Source organism: Panthera uncia (genome assembly GCF_023721935.1).
Source record: "Panthera uncia isolate 11264 chromosome B2 unlocalized genomic scaffold, Puncia_PCG_1.0 HiC_scaffold_25, whole genome shotgun sequence".
Classification (NCBI taxonomy): domain Eukaryota; kingdom Metazoa; phylum Chordata; class Mammalia; order Carnivora; family Felidae; genus Panthera; species Panthera uncia.
The window spans coordinates 986819-1006250 of record NW_026057581.1 but is presented as its reverse complement, the minus strand read 5'-3'; the positions used below and the strand labels follow the sequence as shown (position 1 = coordinate 1006250).

The 19432-nt window shown below is 37.5% G+C and overlaps 1 protein-coding gene across 1 annotated transcript; it reads right to left on the bottom strand.

Annotated features, from left to right (window-relative positions):
• Positions 1-13304: 13304 nt before the first annotated feature.
• On the bottom strand, positions 13305-14249 carry LOC125939333 (olfactory receptor 2W1-like). The gene has a single exon (XM_049654761.1). The coding sequence runs from the start codon at positions 14247-14249 to the stop codon at positions 13305-13307; it is 945 nt and encodes a 314-aa protein (XP_049510718.1).
• Positions 14250-19432: the final 5183 nt, after the last annotated feature.

Sequence of the window (19432 nt, the reverse complement as noted above, 5' to 3'; positions counted from 1 at the left end):
TAGCCAAGAGACACATGAAAGGATCTTAACATCATTCATCATTAGGAAAATGCAAATCAAAACCATAGTAGTACCTCATCACTTGTCAGACACCAATCAGAATGACTAAAATTAACAACTCAGAAAACAACAGATGTTGGCAAGGATGCAGAGAAAGGGGCACCGTCTTAAACTGCTGGTGGAAATGAAAAGTGGTGCAGTGACTCTAGAAAACTGTATGGAGGTTTGTCAGAAAACGAAAAATAGAAAAACCCTACCACTCAGTAATTTCACTGTTAGGTACTTCCCCAAAGTTTATGAAAATGCTGATTTGAATTGCATCCCGATATTTATAGCAGCATTATCTGAAATAGCCAGATTATGGAAAGAGCCCAAATGTCTATTGACTGATGAATCGATAAAGAAAATATGACAATATAGATATATATATAATGGAATATTACTCAACGTTCAAACAGAATGAAATAGTTTCCATTTGCAACAATGTGGATGGAGCTAGGATGTATTATGCTAGGTGAAATAAGTCAGAGAAAGACAAATACTGTATGATTTTTGTTTATATGTGGTATTTAAGAAACAAAACTGGTGAACATAAGGGAATGGCGGGGGAAGAGGAGTGAGAAAAACAAACCACAGAAGACTCTTAATGATAGAGAACAAACTGAAGGTTGATGGAGGGATGTGGGTCGGAAATGGGCTAGGTGGGTGTTGGGCATTAAGGAGGACACTTGGCATGAACACTGGATATTGTACGTAAGTGATGAATCACTGAATTCTATTCCTGACGCTAATATTGAACTGTATGTTGACTAAAACTTAAAAAAAATAGGCCAGGCAAGTTGTCTTATAGAATCTCCTAATTCTGAATAATTCCTTTTAGACTAAAAATGTTATGAAATACAAGCTTCTCATGGTTAGTGCTTTTCCTGCTGCTGCTGCTGCTGCTGCTGCTGCTGCTGCTGCTGCTGCTGGAGGGCCACTTAGGACTCAGCTGCAAGGCCTTTCTTGCTGTTTACCAAACACATCAAATGTATCCCTTGCAACTTCCTGGGCATACTCTTCCTCATAAGTGTCTTGAGACTGACCCTCTTGCTTTATTCAGGTCTCTGCTCAGAGAACCCTCCTGGACCACCTTTTCTAAAATAGCACTTTTCACCGCTCTCCCCTAAAGCTGCCCTTTCTTTCTTTCTTTCTTTCTTTCTTTCTTTCTTTCTCTTTCTTTCTTTCTTTCTTTCTTTCTTTCTTTCTTTCTTTCTTTCTTTCTTTCTCTTCCTTCCTTCCTTCCTTCCTTCCTTCCTTCCTTCCTTTCCTTTTTTCTTTCTTTCAAGATTCAGCTTTATCGAAATAAAATTCAGACATAAAATTGTAGCATATTTGACGTGTACATCATGGAGATTTGATATACGTATACACTTTGAAAAGATACCCTCCCCCATATAGTTAACATATCCATAGGCTCATGTATTTTTTAAATGTTTATTTAATTTTAAGAGAGTGCAAGCGGGGGAGGGGCAGAAAATAGTGGGCGCAGAGGATCCAAAGCAGGCTCTGTGCTGACAGCAGTGAGGCTGATGTTGGGCTCGAACTCATGAAGTGCAAGATCATGGCTGAGCCGATGTTGGACACTCAACTGATGGAGCCACCCAGGTGCCTCATTGCCTTATGTATTTAGTTTTTTGGTTTGGTATGAACATTTCAGTTCTACTCTCTCAGCAGATTTAAATTATGAAATACAGTGTTATTATCTCTAGACACCATGTTTTACACGAGATTCTCATGCCTTATTCATCTTATAGCTGAAGTTTGTACCTTTTTATCAACCTCTCCCTATTTCCCTCACCCTCAACCCCTATTAACCATTTTTTCTCTCTGTGTTTCAATGAGTTTGACTCTTTTTTTAGGATTCCACATATAAGCGACATCATGCAGTATGGGTCTTTCTGTGACTTATCTAACTTAGCATAATGCCCTCAAAGTTCATCCGTATTGTCACTATGGCAGGGTGTCCATTCTTGTGGATGAGAAATATTCAAGTATATATGTGTGTGTGTGTGTGTGTGTGTGTGTGAGCGCGTGCGCACACACACACATACACACACACACATATATATATATATATATACTCATAAATCATAGGTTTCCTATTAATATGAATTTATTTCTGATATGCCCCTTATTCCATTGATACATGTGTCTGTTCTCATGTTAACAACACATGGCTTTGATTACTATGGATCTTAATATAGTTTGAAATTAGGATGTGTAATGCCTTCAACATTGTTGTTCTTTCAAGATTGCTTTAGAATTTCAAGGCTTTTTGTGGTTCCATATAAATGTTAAGGTTTTCGGTTGTATTTCTAGGAGAAATGCCACTGGAATTTTGATAGGGATTGTATTGAATCTGTAGCTGTATTTAGGTGGTATATACATTTAAAAAATATTTTTCCAATCCATAAACATGGACTGTCTTTCCATTTATTTGTGTGTCTTCAGTTTTTTGCATCAACCTTATACTTTTTGGTGTACAGGTCTTTCATATACTTGGTGAAATTAATTCTTTTTGACGTGATTGTAAATGAGATTAGTTTTCTTCATTTCCCTTCTACTAGTTTGCAATTATTCTATAAAAATGATGTATTTTTGTATATTGAATTTGTATCCTGCAACTTTACAAAATTGTTCAGTAGTTCACTTTTATGGTGGAATCTTTAGGATTTTCTTTATACGACCTCATGTCATCAGCATATACAGACAGTTTTATTTCTTCCTTATTTATTTGGTTGCCTTTATTTCTTTTTCTTGCCTAGGTGCTCTGGCTAGGATTTCTTTTTTGTTTATTTTATTTCTTTTTAGTTTTACTTTTTTATTTGCATCCAAATTAGTTAGCATATAGTGCAACAATAATTTCAGGAGTAGATTCCTTAATGCCCCTTACCCATTTATCCAATACCCCGTCCCACAATCCCTCCAGTAACCCTCAGTTTGTCCTCCATATTTATGAGTCTCTTATGTTTTGTCCCCTTCCCTGTTTTTCTAATATTTTTGCTTCCCTTCCCTTATGTTCATCTGTTTTGTCTCTTAAATTCCTCATATCAGTGAAGTCATATGATATTTTTCTTTCTCTGGCTGACTAATTTCATTTAGCATAATACCCACCAGTTCCATCCACATAGTTGCAAATGGCAAGATTTCATTCTTTTTGATTGCCGAGTAATACTCCATTGTATATATACACCGCATTTTCTTTGTCCATTCATCCATTGATGGACATTTGGGTTCTTTCCATACTTTGACTATTGTTGATAGTGCTGCTATAAACATGGGGGTGCATGTGTCCCTTCAAAACAGCACACCTGTATCCCGTGGATAAATGCCTAGCAGTGCAATTGCTGGGTCGTAGGGTAGTTCCATTTTTAGTTTTTTGAGGAACCTCCATACTTTTTTCTAGAGTGGCTGCACCAGCTTGCATTCCCACCAACAATGCAAAAGAGATCCTCTTTCTCCGCATCCTTGCCAACATATGTTGTTGCCTGAGTTGTTAATGTTAACCCTTCTGACAGGTGTAAGGTGGTATCTCCTTGTGGTTTTGATTTGTATTTCCCTGATGATGAGTAAAGTTGAGCATTTTTTTCATGTCTCAGTTGGCCATCTGGATGTCTTCCTTGGAGAAGTGTCTATTCATGTCTTTTGCCCATTTCTTCACTGGATTATTTGTTTTTTGGGAGTTGAGTTTGATAAGTTCTTTATGTATTTTGGATACTAACCCTTTATCTGATATGTCATTTGCAAATATCTTCTCCCATTCTGTCAGTTGCCTTTTAGTTTTGCTGATTATTTCCTTCGCTGTGCAGAAGCTTTTTATTTTCATGAGGTCCCAGTAGTTCATTTTTGCTTTGGTTTTCCTTGCCTCCGGAGACATGTTGAGTAAGAAATTACGCGGGCAAGATCCAAGAGGTTTTTGCCTGATTTCTCCTCGAGGATTTTGATGGGTTCCTGTCTTACACTGAGGTCTTTCATCCACTTTGAATTTATTTTTGTGTATGATGTAAGAAAGTGGTCCAGGTTCATTCTTCTGCATGTCACTGTCCAGTTTTCCCAGCACCACTTGCTGAAGAGACTGTCTTTATTCCATTGGATATTCTTTCCTGCTTTGTCAAAGATTATTTGGCCATACGTTTGTGGGTCCATTTCTAGGTTCTCTATTCTATTACATTAATTTAAGTGTCTGTTCTTGTGCGAGTACCATACTGTCTTGATTATTACAGATTTGTAGTATAGCTTGAAGTCTGGGGTTGTGATGCCTCCTGCTTTGGTTTTCTTTTTCAAGATTGCTTTGGCTATTTGGGGTCTTTTCTGGTTCCATAAAATTTTTAAGATTATTTGTTCTAGCTCTGTGAAGAATGCTGGTGTTATTTTGATAGGGATGCCTTTGAATATGTAGATTGCTTTGGGTAGTATTGACATTTTAACAATATTTGTTCTTCCTATTCAGGAGCATGGAATCATTTTCCATTTCTTTGTGTCTTCTTCAATTTCTTTCATCAGCTTTCTATAGTTTTCAGTGTATAGATTTTTCATCTCTTTGGTTAGATTTATTCCTAGGTATTTTATGGTTTTTGGTGCAACTGTAAATGGGATCGATTCCTTGATTTCTCTTTCTGTTGCTTCATTGTTGGTGTATAGGAATGCAACCAATTTCCGTGCATTGATTTTATATCCTGCAACTTTGCTGAATTCGTGAATCAGTTCTAGTAGTTTTTTGGTGGAATCTTTAGGGTTTTCCATACAGAGTATCATGTCATCTGCAAAGAGTGCAAGTTTGACCTCCTCCTGGCTGATTTGGACGCCTTTTGTTCCTTAGTGTTGTCTGATTGCAGAGACTAAGACTTCCAATACTATGTTGAATAAGAGTGGTGACAGTGGACATCCCTGTCTTGTTCCTGACCTTAGGGGGAAAGCTCTCAGTTTTTCCCCATTGAGGATGATATTAGCATTGGGTCGTTCATATATGGCTTTTATGATCTCGAGGTATGATCCTTCTATCCCTACTTTCTTGAAGGTTTTTATCAAGGAAGGATGGTATATTTTGTCAAATACTTCCTCTGCATCTATTGAGAGAATCATATGTTTCTTGTCTTTTCTTTTATTGATGTGATGAATCATGTTCATTGTTTTGCTGATATTGAACCAGCCCTGTATCCCAGGTACAAATCCCACTTCGTTGGGGTGAATACTTTTTTTAATATATTTTTGGGGCCAATTGGCTAATATATTAATGAGGATTTTTGCGTCCATGTTCATCAGGGATATTGGTCTGTAGTTCTCCTTTTTAGTGGGATTTCTGTCTGGTTTTAGAATCAAGGTAATGATGGCTTCATAGAATAAGTTTGGAAGTTTTCCTTCCATTTCTATTTTTTGGAACTTTCTTACATGTTTGGTAGAATTCCCGTGGAAAGCCATCTGGCCTTGGACTCTTGTTTTTTGGTAGATTTTTTTTTTATTACTAATTCGATTTCCTTACTGGTTATGGAACTGTTCCAATTTTCTATTTCTTCCTGTTTCAGTTTTGGTAGTGTATATGTTTCTAGGAATTTGTCCATTTCTTCCAGATTGTCCATTTTATTGGCATATAATTGCTCATAATATTCTCTTATTATTGTTTTTATTTCTGTTGTGTTGTTGTGTTTGTTGCCTAAATGTTTACAGTTGTTAGGTCTTCTTGGTGGCTAAACCCCTTGATTATTATAATGCCCTTCTGCATCTCTTGATACAGTCTTTATTTTAAAGTCTAGCTTTTCTGATATAAGTATGGCTACTCCCACTTTCTTTTGTTGCCCATTAGCATGATAGATGGTTTCCATTCCCTTACTTTCAATTTGAAGGTGTCTTTAGGTCTAAAGTGGGTCCTTTGTAAACAGCATACAGATGGATTTGTTTTCTTATCCATTCTGTTACCCTATGTCTTTTGATTGGAGTATTTAGTCCTTTGACGTTTAGAGTGAGTACTGAAAGATATGAATTTATTGCCATTATGATGCTTGTAGAGTTGGAGTTTCTGGTGGTGTTCTCTCGTCCTTTCTAATCTTTGTTGGTTTTGGTATTTATTCATTTATTTATTTTTATTTTTTTTTCATCCTTTGTCCACTCAGAGAGTCCCCCTTAAAATTTCTTCCATGGCTGGTTTGGTGGTCACAAACTCCTTTAATTTTTGTTTGTCTGGGGCACTTTTTATCTTTCCTTCTATTCTGAATGATAGCTTTGCTGGATAAAGAATTCTTGGCTGCATATTTTTCTGATTCAGCACATTGAATATACCCTGCCAGTCCTTTCTGGCCTGCCAAGTTTCTATGGATAGGTCTGCTGCAAACCTGATGTGTCTTCCCTTGTACATTAAGGACTTTTTTCACTTGCTGCTTTCATGATTTTCTCCTTGCCTGAATTTTTGTGAATTTGACTATGACATATCTTGTTTAGGTCAGTTTTTGTTAAATCTAACTGGGGTTCTCTGTGCTTCCTGGATTTTGATGTCTGTGTCTTACCTCATGTTAGGAAAGTTTTCCATTATGATTTGCTCACATAACCCTTCTACCCCTTTTTCTCTCTCTTCCTCTTCTGGGACCCCTATGATTCTGATGTTGTTCCTTCTTAATGAGTCACTGATTTCTTTAATCCTTAAATCGTGCTCTTTTGCTTAATCTCCCTCTTTTTCTGCTTTATTATTCTCCATAAGTTCGTCCTCTATATCGCTGATTCTCTGTTCTGCCTCATCCATCCTTGCCACCATGGCATCCATTCGAGATTGTAGCTCAGTTATAGCACTTTATATTTCATCCTGACTAGCTTTTACTTCTTTTGTCTCTGCAGAAGGGGATTCTCATCTATTTTTGACTCCAGCTAGTATTCTTATCGTGATTCTAAATCCTGGTTTAGACATCTTGCTTGTATTTGTGTTGGTCAAGTCCCTGGCTGTCTTTTCTTCCTGTTGTTTAATTTCAGTGAATTCCTTCATTTCATCATTTTGCAGGGTGAAAAGAAATTAACAAGGTAGAAAAAATTAAAATTACAAAAAATTAAAATAAAAAATTTAAAATTAGTGTACCCTGGGTGCCTCAGTCGGTTGAGCATCTGACTTTTGCTCAGGTAATGATCTCACTGTTCGTGAGTTTGAGGCCCACATCAGGCTCTGTGCTGACAGCTCAGAGCCTGGACCCTGCTCCAGATTCTCTGTCTCCCTCTCTCTCTGCTCCTCCCCCACTCACACTCTCTCTCTCTCTCGAAAAGAAGTAAAACATTAGAAAATTAAAAAAATAAATTAAAATTAAAAAATTAAAAACAAATACACACACAAATTTGAATAAATGATGCTAGATTCTAGGTGTGGTTTGGTTTGGGTGTTGAAAGGGGCTTGATAGATTAGAGAAAAAGGTTAAAAAAAGAAAAAAAGTAAGTCATTTGAAAATTTGACAAAATTAATATACTGAATAGACTAAAATGAAATGATGTAAGTAAAATGGGATTTGAAAAAAATACGCAAAAGCAAAAAATATAGTAGAAAAAAATAAAAAATATATCTTTTAATAAAAATTGAAAGTAAAAATGAATTTTTCTTTTTTTATATTCAAGGAAAAGGAAATGAAAAAGAGAAAAAAAAGAAAGAAAATTGAATAGTTGGAGCAGCTAACAGACTGAAACATGACTAAAATTGCTTCATTTTCCCCTAGAAGTCAACGTATGGAGAGCTGTATAGTCCATAAACTAAGCTGGCAGTGAGACTTGTATTCTTGAAGAGGGAGGTTGGCCCTGTTGGGAGGGACTTGGTGTAACAGCTCTGTTCTCCACTAGATGGCACTGCTAGCCTACTGGGGTGGATTGCTGTGGCTCTTGTAGGTGCTTATGCGCATGTGTGGGAGGGCTGACAATGGCTCACCCAGCTACCCAGTCTCTAGTATTGGAACTCTGTTCTCCCCATCAGCAATTGTGCACCCATACTTCGTCTTTTGTTTCCATCCACTCCCCGTTTCCACAGTGTCCATGACCAAGCCCCAGGAAACACCTCCCTCCCAAGTTTTGTCTCAGATGCGGCTCCCTTCCACAGCCCCCCACTTCTGAGGGACTGTAGCTTTGACCTGCTCTGCCCCTCTGCAGAAGGGTCTCACCAAGCAGTGGCTGGTCACTGGCGACACCTAGGAATGTTCACAGGACCATGCTGCTGCCAATGCCCAGAGACTGTGGACAGATGCCTGCCCACCCCAGAAATAGTTCACGAGACAGTGTAGCAGCAGTGCCTTGGATTATGGAAAATCACAACACACATCTGTCACCAGGATTCACAAGCAACAACATTGTTCCAGCACCAACAAATGTGGCCATTCTCTGGGGTTTGTTGGGCCAGGGTGGCCTCACAGCCTCTACCAAATATCCTTCCAGCAGTGGAACCGTTTCTCCCCATGTGGCCCGAGAACCTCCCAGACCCCTTTCTGCTCCTGGGGATTCACCCTTTATACCAGAGCACCACTAGGTATCAAGTTGCAGAGTTGCAGAGTTGCAGACTCTGCACTCCCCCTGTTTACAGTCTTAATGGAATTTAAACCCTCTCCTTTCTCCCTTTTTAGTTCAGTCCCTGTGGCTGTTTCCAATTTTCCACTTTCTCTCCAGCTACTTTTGGGGAGGGGTGATTTTCCCATATTCACCCACCCTCAATCTCCATCCTCTCTCTGCACGCAAAAGCACCTCCCTGCTCTCCTCGGCTTCTCTCTCCCCAAGTTCACCTCTCCACACCGCACACTGCTGAATTCTGTGGTTCAGTTTGTGAAGATTGTTGTGTTAATCCTCAGACCAGTTTTCTAGGTGTGCAGGATGGTTTAGTTTTGGTCTGGCTGTATTTCATGGATGCAAGACACACAAAAAACTTCCATGATGTTCTGCCCTCTTGGTTCCTACCCCAGTCTCTGGCTAGGACTTCTAATACTGTGTTGAATAGACGTGGTGAGGGTGGACATCCACCATTGAATATGATGTTAACTGTTGGCTTTTCACATAGACCTTTAGCATGTTGTGGTGTAGGCCAATTCAAAGACTGAAGGCAGGGCTCACAGGGGTCCATTTCTCATGCAAAAGAGGGAAGGGGAGTGTGCCTCCTTAGAAGGCCCAGAGAGGCTGGGGCAGAGATCTGGAATACTGGTCCTCCTTATGATAGGGATGGTCAGGGTTTATGCCTGAAGGACCATCAGCCCCCAGTAGTGCCTTGGCACCTGTGGCATTATCCCCCAATAGGTAGTGTGGCACCTGTGGCACAAAGCAAAAATGGTAGTACTGCAGTTAATATAGAGTATTTACTGGTTGGCAAGCACACTAATAGGCAAGTACTCTGAAGATTAGAAAATTTGAGATTATACCTGGGGAAGGGGAGCCCAAAATGGAAACACTGGACGTCCTGCTAAAGCTGCAATTGGCAACTGGTGAACACATTGGAAAATAATGATAACGAAGGAAAGCAATAGGCCATATATTTGCACTCAGAGTTCATGGAACATTTCATCCCAGTGAGATACAATGATACAAAGGACAGAAAGTTTCCTTTTTATATTTTGGTTGGCAAACAAGAGGATAAAACATGACCCATACTTTTCACATGGCTGCTATAAATGTGCACTTAACATCATAGAGGAAATAAGTGAAAGTTAAGTTATTCTCTGGGAGTATTTCCTTTCATGTTATCACTGCAACCTAAAGCAGAGTCTAGTTTCTCTTGAATCCTCAGCTCCAAAGAAAATGTATGGATTTATGAAGCAATGATAGTAATGAGTGTCCTCCTTAAGAAGTGGCTGCTCTTTCTGAAAAATGACGAGTAGCTAATAATATTCTCTCTTATAAAGGAATTGTTTTCTTTTGACACAGATCTACCTTTGTTTAACAGAAGTGAAAGCAAAGAATAGAAGTAGCCTCACATATAATTAGGACAAGTTTGCTGCCAATAGAATTATGAACACTGTTACTTTTACAACTTTTTTAGATTTAGACTGGTGGGGTTGAGATTTTCAACCTATGTCTATCACTTCTAGCAGTCCCATTAATTTCTAAAAACAATATTTATGAGGCAGCAGCTAACTAATACAAGAGTAAGATGACTGTTTCCCCAAATTTGTGGTAATACATGGTGTTGTCAAATTTTTCTATAATATTCCAGGGAATTTCCAGCATTTGAACCTGATTAACTGAGACCATCCTTGGGTCCAAGGTGTCAGCCACTAACCTAGAAGACCATTAATGTCTTACTAAGGTGCTAGAGCCTGGGTATGCTGGCTAGTCATTCAGTTTGGGCCAGGGGAGATCTCAGTCATCTTTGCAGACAAAGACAAGCACATGCTACAACACTGAGACATTGTTTTTCAATCTTTTTGCCATTGTCAGCAAGTCCCTCCCAGTGACGTTTTCACATCACAGTTACACTGTGTGCATTCATGTGCTGTGGTCTTTGGAGGGCTACCCATCAATATATTTGCTAGGAGTTTTGCCACTTCCCTAGAAGCCAAGGTTTCTCCCTTGGGAGTGATATATGTGATGTGAATGCATACACTGGGGAAGGAAATCAGGTACTCAGTGTGACAAATTTTAGTATGGATGAGAAGAAATTAAAAGGAAATAGGTTACAAAGTTAGTAATCACTATTTCAAGGTTGAGGTAATGAGAACATTTTTTTATCATTTTTTTTAAATTTCCAGATACATACTTATAAGATTCCATAATATTATGCACATGAAAAAATGTATTCTATATTTCCCTTTTCTTACGTTGCAAATGTCCTAAACGTTAAAAGCCTGAAGATGTTGCTCCAGTATTTATTACCCAATGAATCTTTTACATATTCTGTAGAATAGTAACATTTTCATGTATATTTATTAAAAATAGTTCATTCACTTAATAGTACTATCGATATTTACAGAGTATGTATTTCATGTTAGAAGTCAGTTTAGACACAGCAAAATCTCACATGAATGAGAGGTTCTATGTTGTTGAAAAGTTCGCCAATGCCTTTTCCTCAAACATTTATACAAATAAATATATATGATGAGATAATGCCAATATAGTGATAGGAAAGTTTTTGGAGGGAATTCAAAGGACAATTTATGAGATTTGTAAGGACATTTGTCATGAGTAAGATATCAACTGAGTGTAGAAGTTGAGAGATTTTTAAGTGGTAAATTAATTGTTTATCAAGATTGGGATGAGATTTTCTCACAAGGAAAAGTTTATATCCATTTTCAGTGATCAGACTGTCACCAATTTATATGTTGTCCTCTCAAACTCTTTACAATTCCTTGAAGTTTATATTTTCTCTGTGCCTTCCTATGTTTTGGTATCATCATCCTCTTTCAGATTCTTATTTTTATCAAGGCTTACACACCTGTCAGGTTTAAAGCTACTCAGAAAAGAATGACAACATTAGTTTTTTTACTGTGGAAACCTGGAAACCAGAAGGTTTAAATATGGGAGAGAAAAGACCATTAACAGTTACAACTCCATATTCACACTCCAATACTCTGGTAGATTGTGCCTCATTCGGCCTTGAAATCACAGAGCACGAGCCCCATAAATGTGAGGACTCTCACACGCAGGGCATTTCCAATCTCTGAAATGATCAACTTGTAGAGAAGAAGAGTGTTTTTTCTCCTAATAGAGATACTCAGAATTTGAATGCATTTCCCAGTAAAACAAAGTGAAAAATAATATGGAAAAAACATGACATTGCTAAATTTTTTTTTGTCAAATAAGAGCATCAAACCCCTTTGCCAAAATTACCATCAACTGTCACCATAATTGAATACAAGGAGAACAATTATAAAACAAAAGGGCAAGAATATCGTATTAAATAAAGAATAACTTAAATTTTTTTTAACATTTATTCATTTGTTAGCGACAGCGCAAGCAGGGTAGGGGCAGAGAGAGAGGGAGACACAGAATTTAAGCAGGCTCCAGGCTCTGAGCCGTCAGCACAGAGCCTGACGCGGGGCTTGAACTCACAAGCTGTGAGAGCATGACCTGAGCCAAAGTCGGAAGCTGAACTGACTGAGCCACCCAGGTGCCCCAAGAATAACTTTTAATATTGATTTAATTTCATGAAACTTCCCATTTCCTTAATTACTCTTATCTAAGAGCCTCGAGAAACCATTACCCATCTATTTTCCCATGTCTATAGGAAGGAAATTAATTAAAATATATAAAACCATGTACATTTTCTGTTTAGAGACTCAGTGTCTCTCTATTCTCTGTAACAGTAGTTCTCAAACTTTAGCCTGATCAACAGTAGTGTTGACTAAAAACATCAATTTCTGGGTCCATCCTGTATTGTTGGTTGAATAGGTCTGAGGTGGGTCCAGTGTTGTTCAGTTTGATAACTTACCAAGTAATTCTTTTGGTGTCGGTCCAAGGACCACATGATTTTACAGGAAAGAGCCCAAAGTCCTTATTAGGCCATGGATAGGAAAAGCTAAGCTATTCTAAAAAACAGACACCAAAATAGATTGGCTTGATTAATATTAAATAAGAATGAAGATTTTTCTGCTGTAAGAGTCTGGAGGCATTGCTCTTCTTCTGGGTGGTTGTGTTTCCATCTTATTGTTCCATTCCCTCTTAGGGATATTGTCAAAGTTAGAAACTCTCCACATTCATATCCTAGACAGCAGGAACAAGATGGAGAAGGCTGAGGGTAAACGGCTTCATATTTGAGAAGATAACCCAGGAATTGCACACATTGCTTTCCTGGCATTATGTTGGTGGAAGCCAGTCTTGGAAATGTGATATGCAGGATGGTGGCCCTGGCCCCAGTTAAAACTTGAGGGAGAAGGTGGATAGGTATCAGTGAGCAGTTGATCTGCACCACAAAAGCCCCAATGACAACAGGTGGATGAAAGTTAGTGTCATTTTTTACATAAAAGCGTTAAGTCTGGAAGAAAAAAATCAATGTCCAATGTAACCCTACATTAAAATAAATTTCCATGTGAAGTATTTTCTTAATACCTTGTACATATATTTCTGTACTTAACCACTTTTCACAATTCTAGGTTTACATGTCTGTAGTTCCTGATTAGTCTTGAAGGCTTTTAAGTGTATGAATTCAAGTTTCCTTATGTGTTTGCATCTCTATCTCCTTATAATTTCTGTACTTATTTAATTGTTCATAAATCAGTATATAGCACAATTCTTGGTACAAGGTAAAAATCCAATGAATGCTGTTTGTGAAAGTGAATCATTCATCTTCTTTTGGTAAAGGTCAGTGTTATTTCCTTACCTCTCTTCCATCTAACTCATGACTTTGCTGAACATTTTCTCACATACAGTATTCTTTTTACTGCATTTTTCACATCTTTGTTTCTTAATGTGTAGATGAGAGGGTTAAGGGTGGGTGTGACTATTGTGTAAAAGAGTGTAAGGAACTTCCCCTCATCTTCAGATGTGCTATTCTGTGGCTTCATGTACATATAAATGATTGTTCCATAAAACAGAGTTACTACTGTGAGGTGGGAACCACATGTATTAAGGACCTTACGCCACCTTGCTGTTGACTTGATCCTCATGACAGCTTGAGTGATAATTGCGTATGAGATGAGAATTAGAGATAGAGGTACTAGAAGAAATATCACTCCAAGAGCATAGACGATGACCTCAATTACTTTTGAGTAGACACAAGCCAACTTGAGCAATGCTGGCATCTCACAGATAAAATTATTCACCTTCCGGTGCCCACATCTTGGCAACTTCAAAGTCAGGGAGCAAAGAATTAAGGCACTGCCAAGACCACCTAACCAGGCAGTGAGCACCATCTTCTGGCAAAGCTGAGGGTGCATTACTATTGTGTAGTAAAGAGGTTGACAGACAGCAGCGTAGCGGTCATAGGCCATCACAGCTAGGAGAAGACATTCTGTGGCTCCAAAGTCAAGGGCAAAGAAGAATTGGAGCACACACCCTCCATAGGTAATAGACTTTGTTGGACCCCATAGATTTACCAGCATCTGTGGGATAATGCTAGTTGCATAACAGAGATCCAGAAAAGACAAATTGGATAGGAAGAAATACATGGGAGTATGGAGCTGGCTGTCTAGGTTAGATACAAGGATGATGGTTGTGTTTCCTACCAGAGTCACAATATAGAAGATGAAGACAACCCCAGAGATGATGTGTTCTACCTGGGGCTGATTAGAAAACCCCAGCAAGATGAAGTCTGCTGTGGCACTTCTGTTGTTTGTGTTCATGACTCCTTATGAAGGTCTAGGAGATAATACCATGGTAATAAAAAAATAGCATCAGGTTTAGGTAGAAATAAAAATCTCTGAAATTTGCATGAGTATTCCCATTTCAGTTGTTTGTGTGCTCTCTCCCGTTCAGAACACTTTTTTTAACACTCTGTGTCTGTGTTCAAAGACTCTCTGTGTGTACTCATAACCAGAGTGGTTCTAAAAATAATATGGTAGGAGCACCTGGGTGGCTCACTTGGCCAAGTGTCTGACTTCTGCTCAGGTCATGATCTCACAGCTTGTGAGTTCAAGCCCTGTATCAGGCTCTATGCTGACAGCTGAGAGCTTGGAGCCTGCTTCAGATTGTGTCTCCCTCTGCCTCTCCCCCCACCCATGCGCGTGCCCTCTCTCTCTCCTTCAGAAATAAAAATTAAATATTTAAAAAAATAAAAATAAAATGTAAACCCTATCACACTGAATTGCAAATCATTGAAAAGGGTAATATGCCATGACACTTATGTTTCCGTGTTTTCTGGGTAAACAATAAATCCATGAATTTAATGATATAATTTAGGAGTGGAACATAGTTTGAGTTGTTACTTCATGAAGTTATGATGTAAACGTTAGTTTATAATGACAATTTTTTTCCCTTATCAAAAGAGGGGAGTTTGAGGTAAAAAATGAGCAATTTTGTTGGGATAAACACCACTGTTTGATAGTAGAATCACTTTCTATAATCACTTACATATGTCTGCATGCAGGCATTATCTTCACCCTCACCACCAATCTCCTCCTCATGTTTTCCCTCTATTCAACATTTCAGACACTGATGTTCCTGTATCAATTCTGGACTTTTTCACTATTTTGTCCTGTTTTTGTGAATGTGTTTTTGTTGCCAAGAAACAAAAAATCCTCCTTCTTAACCATTATTCACATGTACAGTGGCCCTGTATTTCTTAGAATATCTTTCATTACTGCTATTATACCTCTTAAATAGACTTACTGATTTGTTGCATAGTTAAAAATTGAATTCCAGAAGCATTTGCTTACTACATACACACATCAACAACCTATGTTAGCTTCTACACACTAGGCCATTCAGAAGAATTGGCAAGATAGATAACTTGAACAAAAAGCAGTTCATTAAGTAATCAGGAAGTTCTTTTTCCTCATGGAATTTACCAATAATATGAGCTGATCCTCTGGTCGCTTCAGAACTGGATAGGTAAAATTTCACTTCAATTCTGAAAGAATACAGAAAAGGGATAAAGAATACATAAATTTCACTCTCTAAATATTTTATCATATCATTAAATAGATGGAATGTTTAATGTCTGAATCAGTCCACTAATTTATTTTAATTTTTAATTTTTAATTTTTTCGTTTATAATTTTTCTGCAGATAATTTCTGACCATGAACTTCAGAATTAAGGTTTTTATATTCATAGTGTGTTTGGAGCCAAGGCATAATAACTTTATTTTCTGCTATTACAGTAAAATAAGGAAATTACATACAGTATATCATTGTTACAAGCATCTTAGTTAGAACCTGAAAATGTTATAATCATGATGAAGGAGCTATTATTACCAAGTGGTAAGATATAGGAATATAATTTTTCTCACGAGGAAATGGAAATTTAATTTAATTAATGAGTGTGACCTAAGAATATCACCTGAGTTGAGCATAATGCTTAAGTGCGGAGAATGTGGACTCAGAGCTTAGTGTCAAATCCCAGCTTTAGTACTTGGAAGTAATGAGTCCTTGGACAGGTATGTAACCCGTTTATTCACCGGCTTTTCTTGTCAGCTTTTCTTGACCACACCAGGTTGGGATAGTTTTGGGAATGAGAAGGCCATAGAATTTTAGAGTTGGTATAGACTCAGAAACCATTATCCAGCCTTATGAAGGAGATCTTCCACAGAACATTCACACAATTCCTGTTTTCATAGTTCCCTAAATGTCCTTTAAAGAGGGCCTCATACCTTCTCCTTACGTGAGCTCAGATATTCCTCTTTAATGCCCAGGCACTGCCTGTTTTTCTTTATTCTGGAAATAATATGGAATAGGTGAATTCAACATGCCTTCTTAAAAAACAGTTTTATTTTAAAGTAAACCATAGAAACAGAAAAAAGCAAAAACTCACTGAGTTAAGGTGAATATTCTCATAACTAACATGCAGATCAAGAAATAGAACCTTGGCAAGCACCAAGGAGTTTCTATTTGTACCTCATCCCAATGATTAACCTTTCCTGTACCGTAAAGTGTCAACTGTTTTCATGTTTATAGTAATCACCACCCTTTATTTTAATAGTGTGATTACCCAATTACATCTCTAAACAATATTGTATTTTTGTCCCATTAAAAAATGTTTTATATGTTGGGGCGCCTGGGTGGCGCAGTCGGTTAAGCGTCCGGCTTCAGCCAGGTCACGATCTCGCAGTCCGTGAGTTCGAGCCCCGCGTCAGGCTCTGGGCTGATGGCTCGGAGCCTGGAGCCTGTTTCCGATTCTGTGTCTCCCTCTCTCTCTGCCCCTCCCCCGTTCATGCTCTGTCTCTCTCTGTCCCAAAAATAAATAAAAAACGTTGAAAAAAAAATTTAAAAAAAATGTTTTATATGTCTTTTGTGTTTCCTTTAATATTTGAACATATTATCAAATATAGTCTTAGACTTAATGTTCCTAGACTACGCGCATAGATGGTTGTCAGCGTTGCTCACAATGTATGAAGTTTAATTACCATGCTTTTCTGGTTGCTATCCATTAGACTCACCATGGTTTATTAAATGCCTTTGATTAGTTAGTTGAGAAGTGAACACAGTACTGCAGATGTGCTAAATCATTGAAGAAAGCAGTGAGCATCCATAATGCACACACGGTTTCCAAAATATATGTTAATAAGCTTAGCAGATGAAAAACATTACTGGCTTTTTTTAAGCTTCAGATCACATAATGTCCCAGCTATCCTTATCGGAAGTGTCAAGCCAGAAATTACACCTTATGTAATTTAATGTAGTGAATCCAAATATAGGACTTTTCACTTCATGCTTGTAAGCATTTTCCATATTGGTTTAATCCATGGTCTCAATTTTCAGCTCTTATTGTAATATTAATTTAAAAGCCATTGTGATATTAAAAATGAGACAACATTATGTGTTTAAAAAGAGGAATTCTATATTTTTACTGAAACAGATTTTCATTTTCCATAGTATGGACTTCAGTTTCTAATAGAATAGTATGAACTTACATTTTAGTTTGCTCAGTGAAATTTAAGACAAATGGAGCAAACATATTTAAACATACTTTGAATGTAACAATGATGTGGAGAGAAAACTAGAAACAAAATGGGAACATATTTACATTTTAGGAGGGAAGAATTCACAGCTGTCTTGTTCTTATGTAGTCCAAAGATACCCTTGTTCCCATCGTGATGAGTCTTCATTTCACAGGTAAACATAAGGATTCTTGTTTGGAAGTTATTGAGTCCATGAAGTATGATGAGCCACTGCTTTCTTGTATTAACTTTACAATCGCCTTTGTATTTAAATGCAACAGCTGAGCGAAGATTCAGTGAAGTCTTTATTTAATATGGATGTTGGAGAAAAACTAGATATAGGACTGGTGAAAAGTTCATGAATTTGGTTTGTTGAATGTTTTTGATGGGATATTTCTAGTCTTTTAGTGAGGACCCCTGTGAGGCATGTTTGTAGGTGGATATCTGCCAGTTAAACAAGGGGAAACCTTCTCTGGTGTACATGTGCTCCAAGAAGTGTTGATGTAGGTGATGAAGTCTAGTATGTGAACATGGTATAGACTGTTGGGACTGGTGCCCCACAGAGGCAATTAACAAATCTTGGAATATTGTCAGAAGCTTATCCAAATAACTATTTTAAGAAAGGTTTCCTACAGACATTGGGTTTCATCTTGTCTTTCTTTTTCTTCTTTAGATTTCCACCATGGAAATTAATTTCAGAGATAAATTTATTTATGTATTGAATTCACTATTTAAGAGTATAAATGTATTGTAAATCATATTGATAAAAATTAACATATTTAATTGAACTTTTTTTAGTGGGTAAGACATCAATAAAGTTGGAGAAATATAGGAATTATCTACGTGTTTTATATACAAGAAAGAAAATATATGTTTTTAAAAAAATTATAGAATCATTATAGTTCTGTGGTTCATGAGCCATATCATCATTGTTCCATTTTCAATGGATTAAAAAGAATTCCATGAAAATATTTAGCCTGCCACTAAATTCAAGAACTGGAATGTTACTAATAGCTTATAGCTACTCTCTGTCTTTACACTCTCTCTTATTTCTACCTGCCACCCAGGGAAATCATGACCTTGAATTTTGTGTTCATCACACACTTGCATTAGAATTTAATTTTTTAAATTTAAATTCAAGCTAGTTAGCATACAGTGTAGTCTTAGCTTTAGGAGTAGAACCCCGTGATACATCTCTTACATATGACAGCTACTTTTTCTATTGAAAAAGTGCCCTCTTTAATGCCCATCACCCATACAGGCCATTCCCCTCACCTACTTCCCCTCCAGCAACCCTCAATTTGTTCTCTGTTGTTAAGTGTCTTATGGTTTGCCTCCCTCTCTGTTTTTAACGTATTTTTCCTTCCCTTCCCCTATGTTATCTCTTTTGTTTCTCAAATTCCACATATGAGTAAAATCACATGATATCTGTCTTTCTCTGACTTATTTCCTTTAACATAATACTTTCTAGTTCCATCATATATATACACACCACACACCACATCTTCTTTATCCATTCATCAGCCGATGTACATTTGGGCTCTTTCCATAATTTGGCTATTGTTAATAATGCTGCTGTAAACATTGGGGGTACTGCGCCCCTTTGAATCAGCATTTTTGTATCCTTTGGATAAATTCTTAGTAGTGCAATTTCTGGGTCCTGGGTATTTCTATTTTTAATTTTTTGAGGAACCTACATCCTGTTTTCCAGAGTGGCTGCACCAGTTTGCATTCCCACCAACAGTACAAAAGTGTCACCCTTTCTGTGCATCCTGTGTAACATCTCTTATTTTCTGAGTTGTTAATTTTAACAATTCTGACAGGTGTGAGGTGGTATCTCATCGTGGATTGATTTGTATTTCTCTTATGATGAGCAATGTTGAACATCTTTTCATGTGCCTGTGAGCCATCTAGATGTCTTCTTTGGAAAA

Coding starts and splice junctions, on each gene's coding strand:
- LOC125939333 (XM_049654761.1), bottom strand. CDS start 14,249: ATGAACACAAACAACAGAAGTGCCACAGCAGACTTCATCTTGCTGGGG.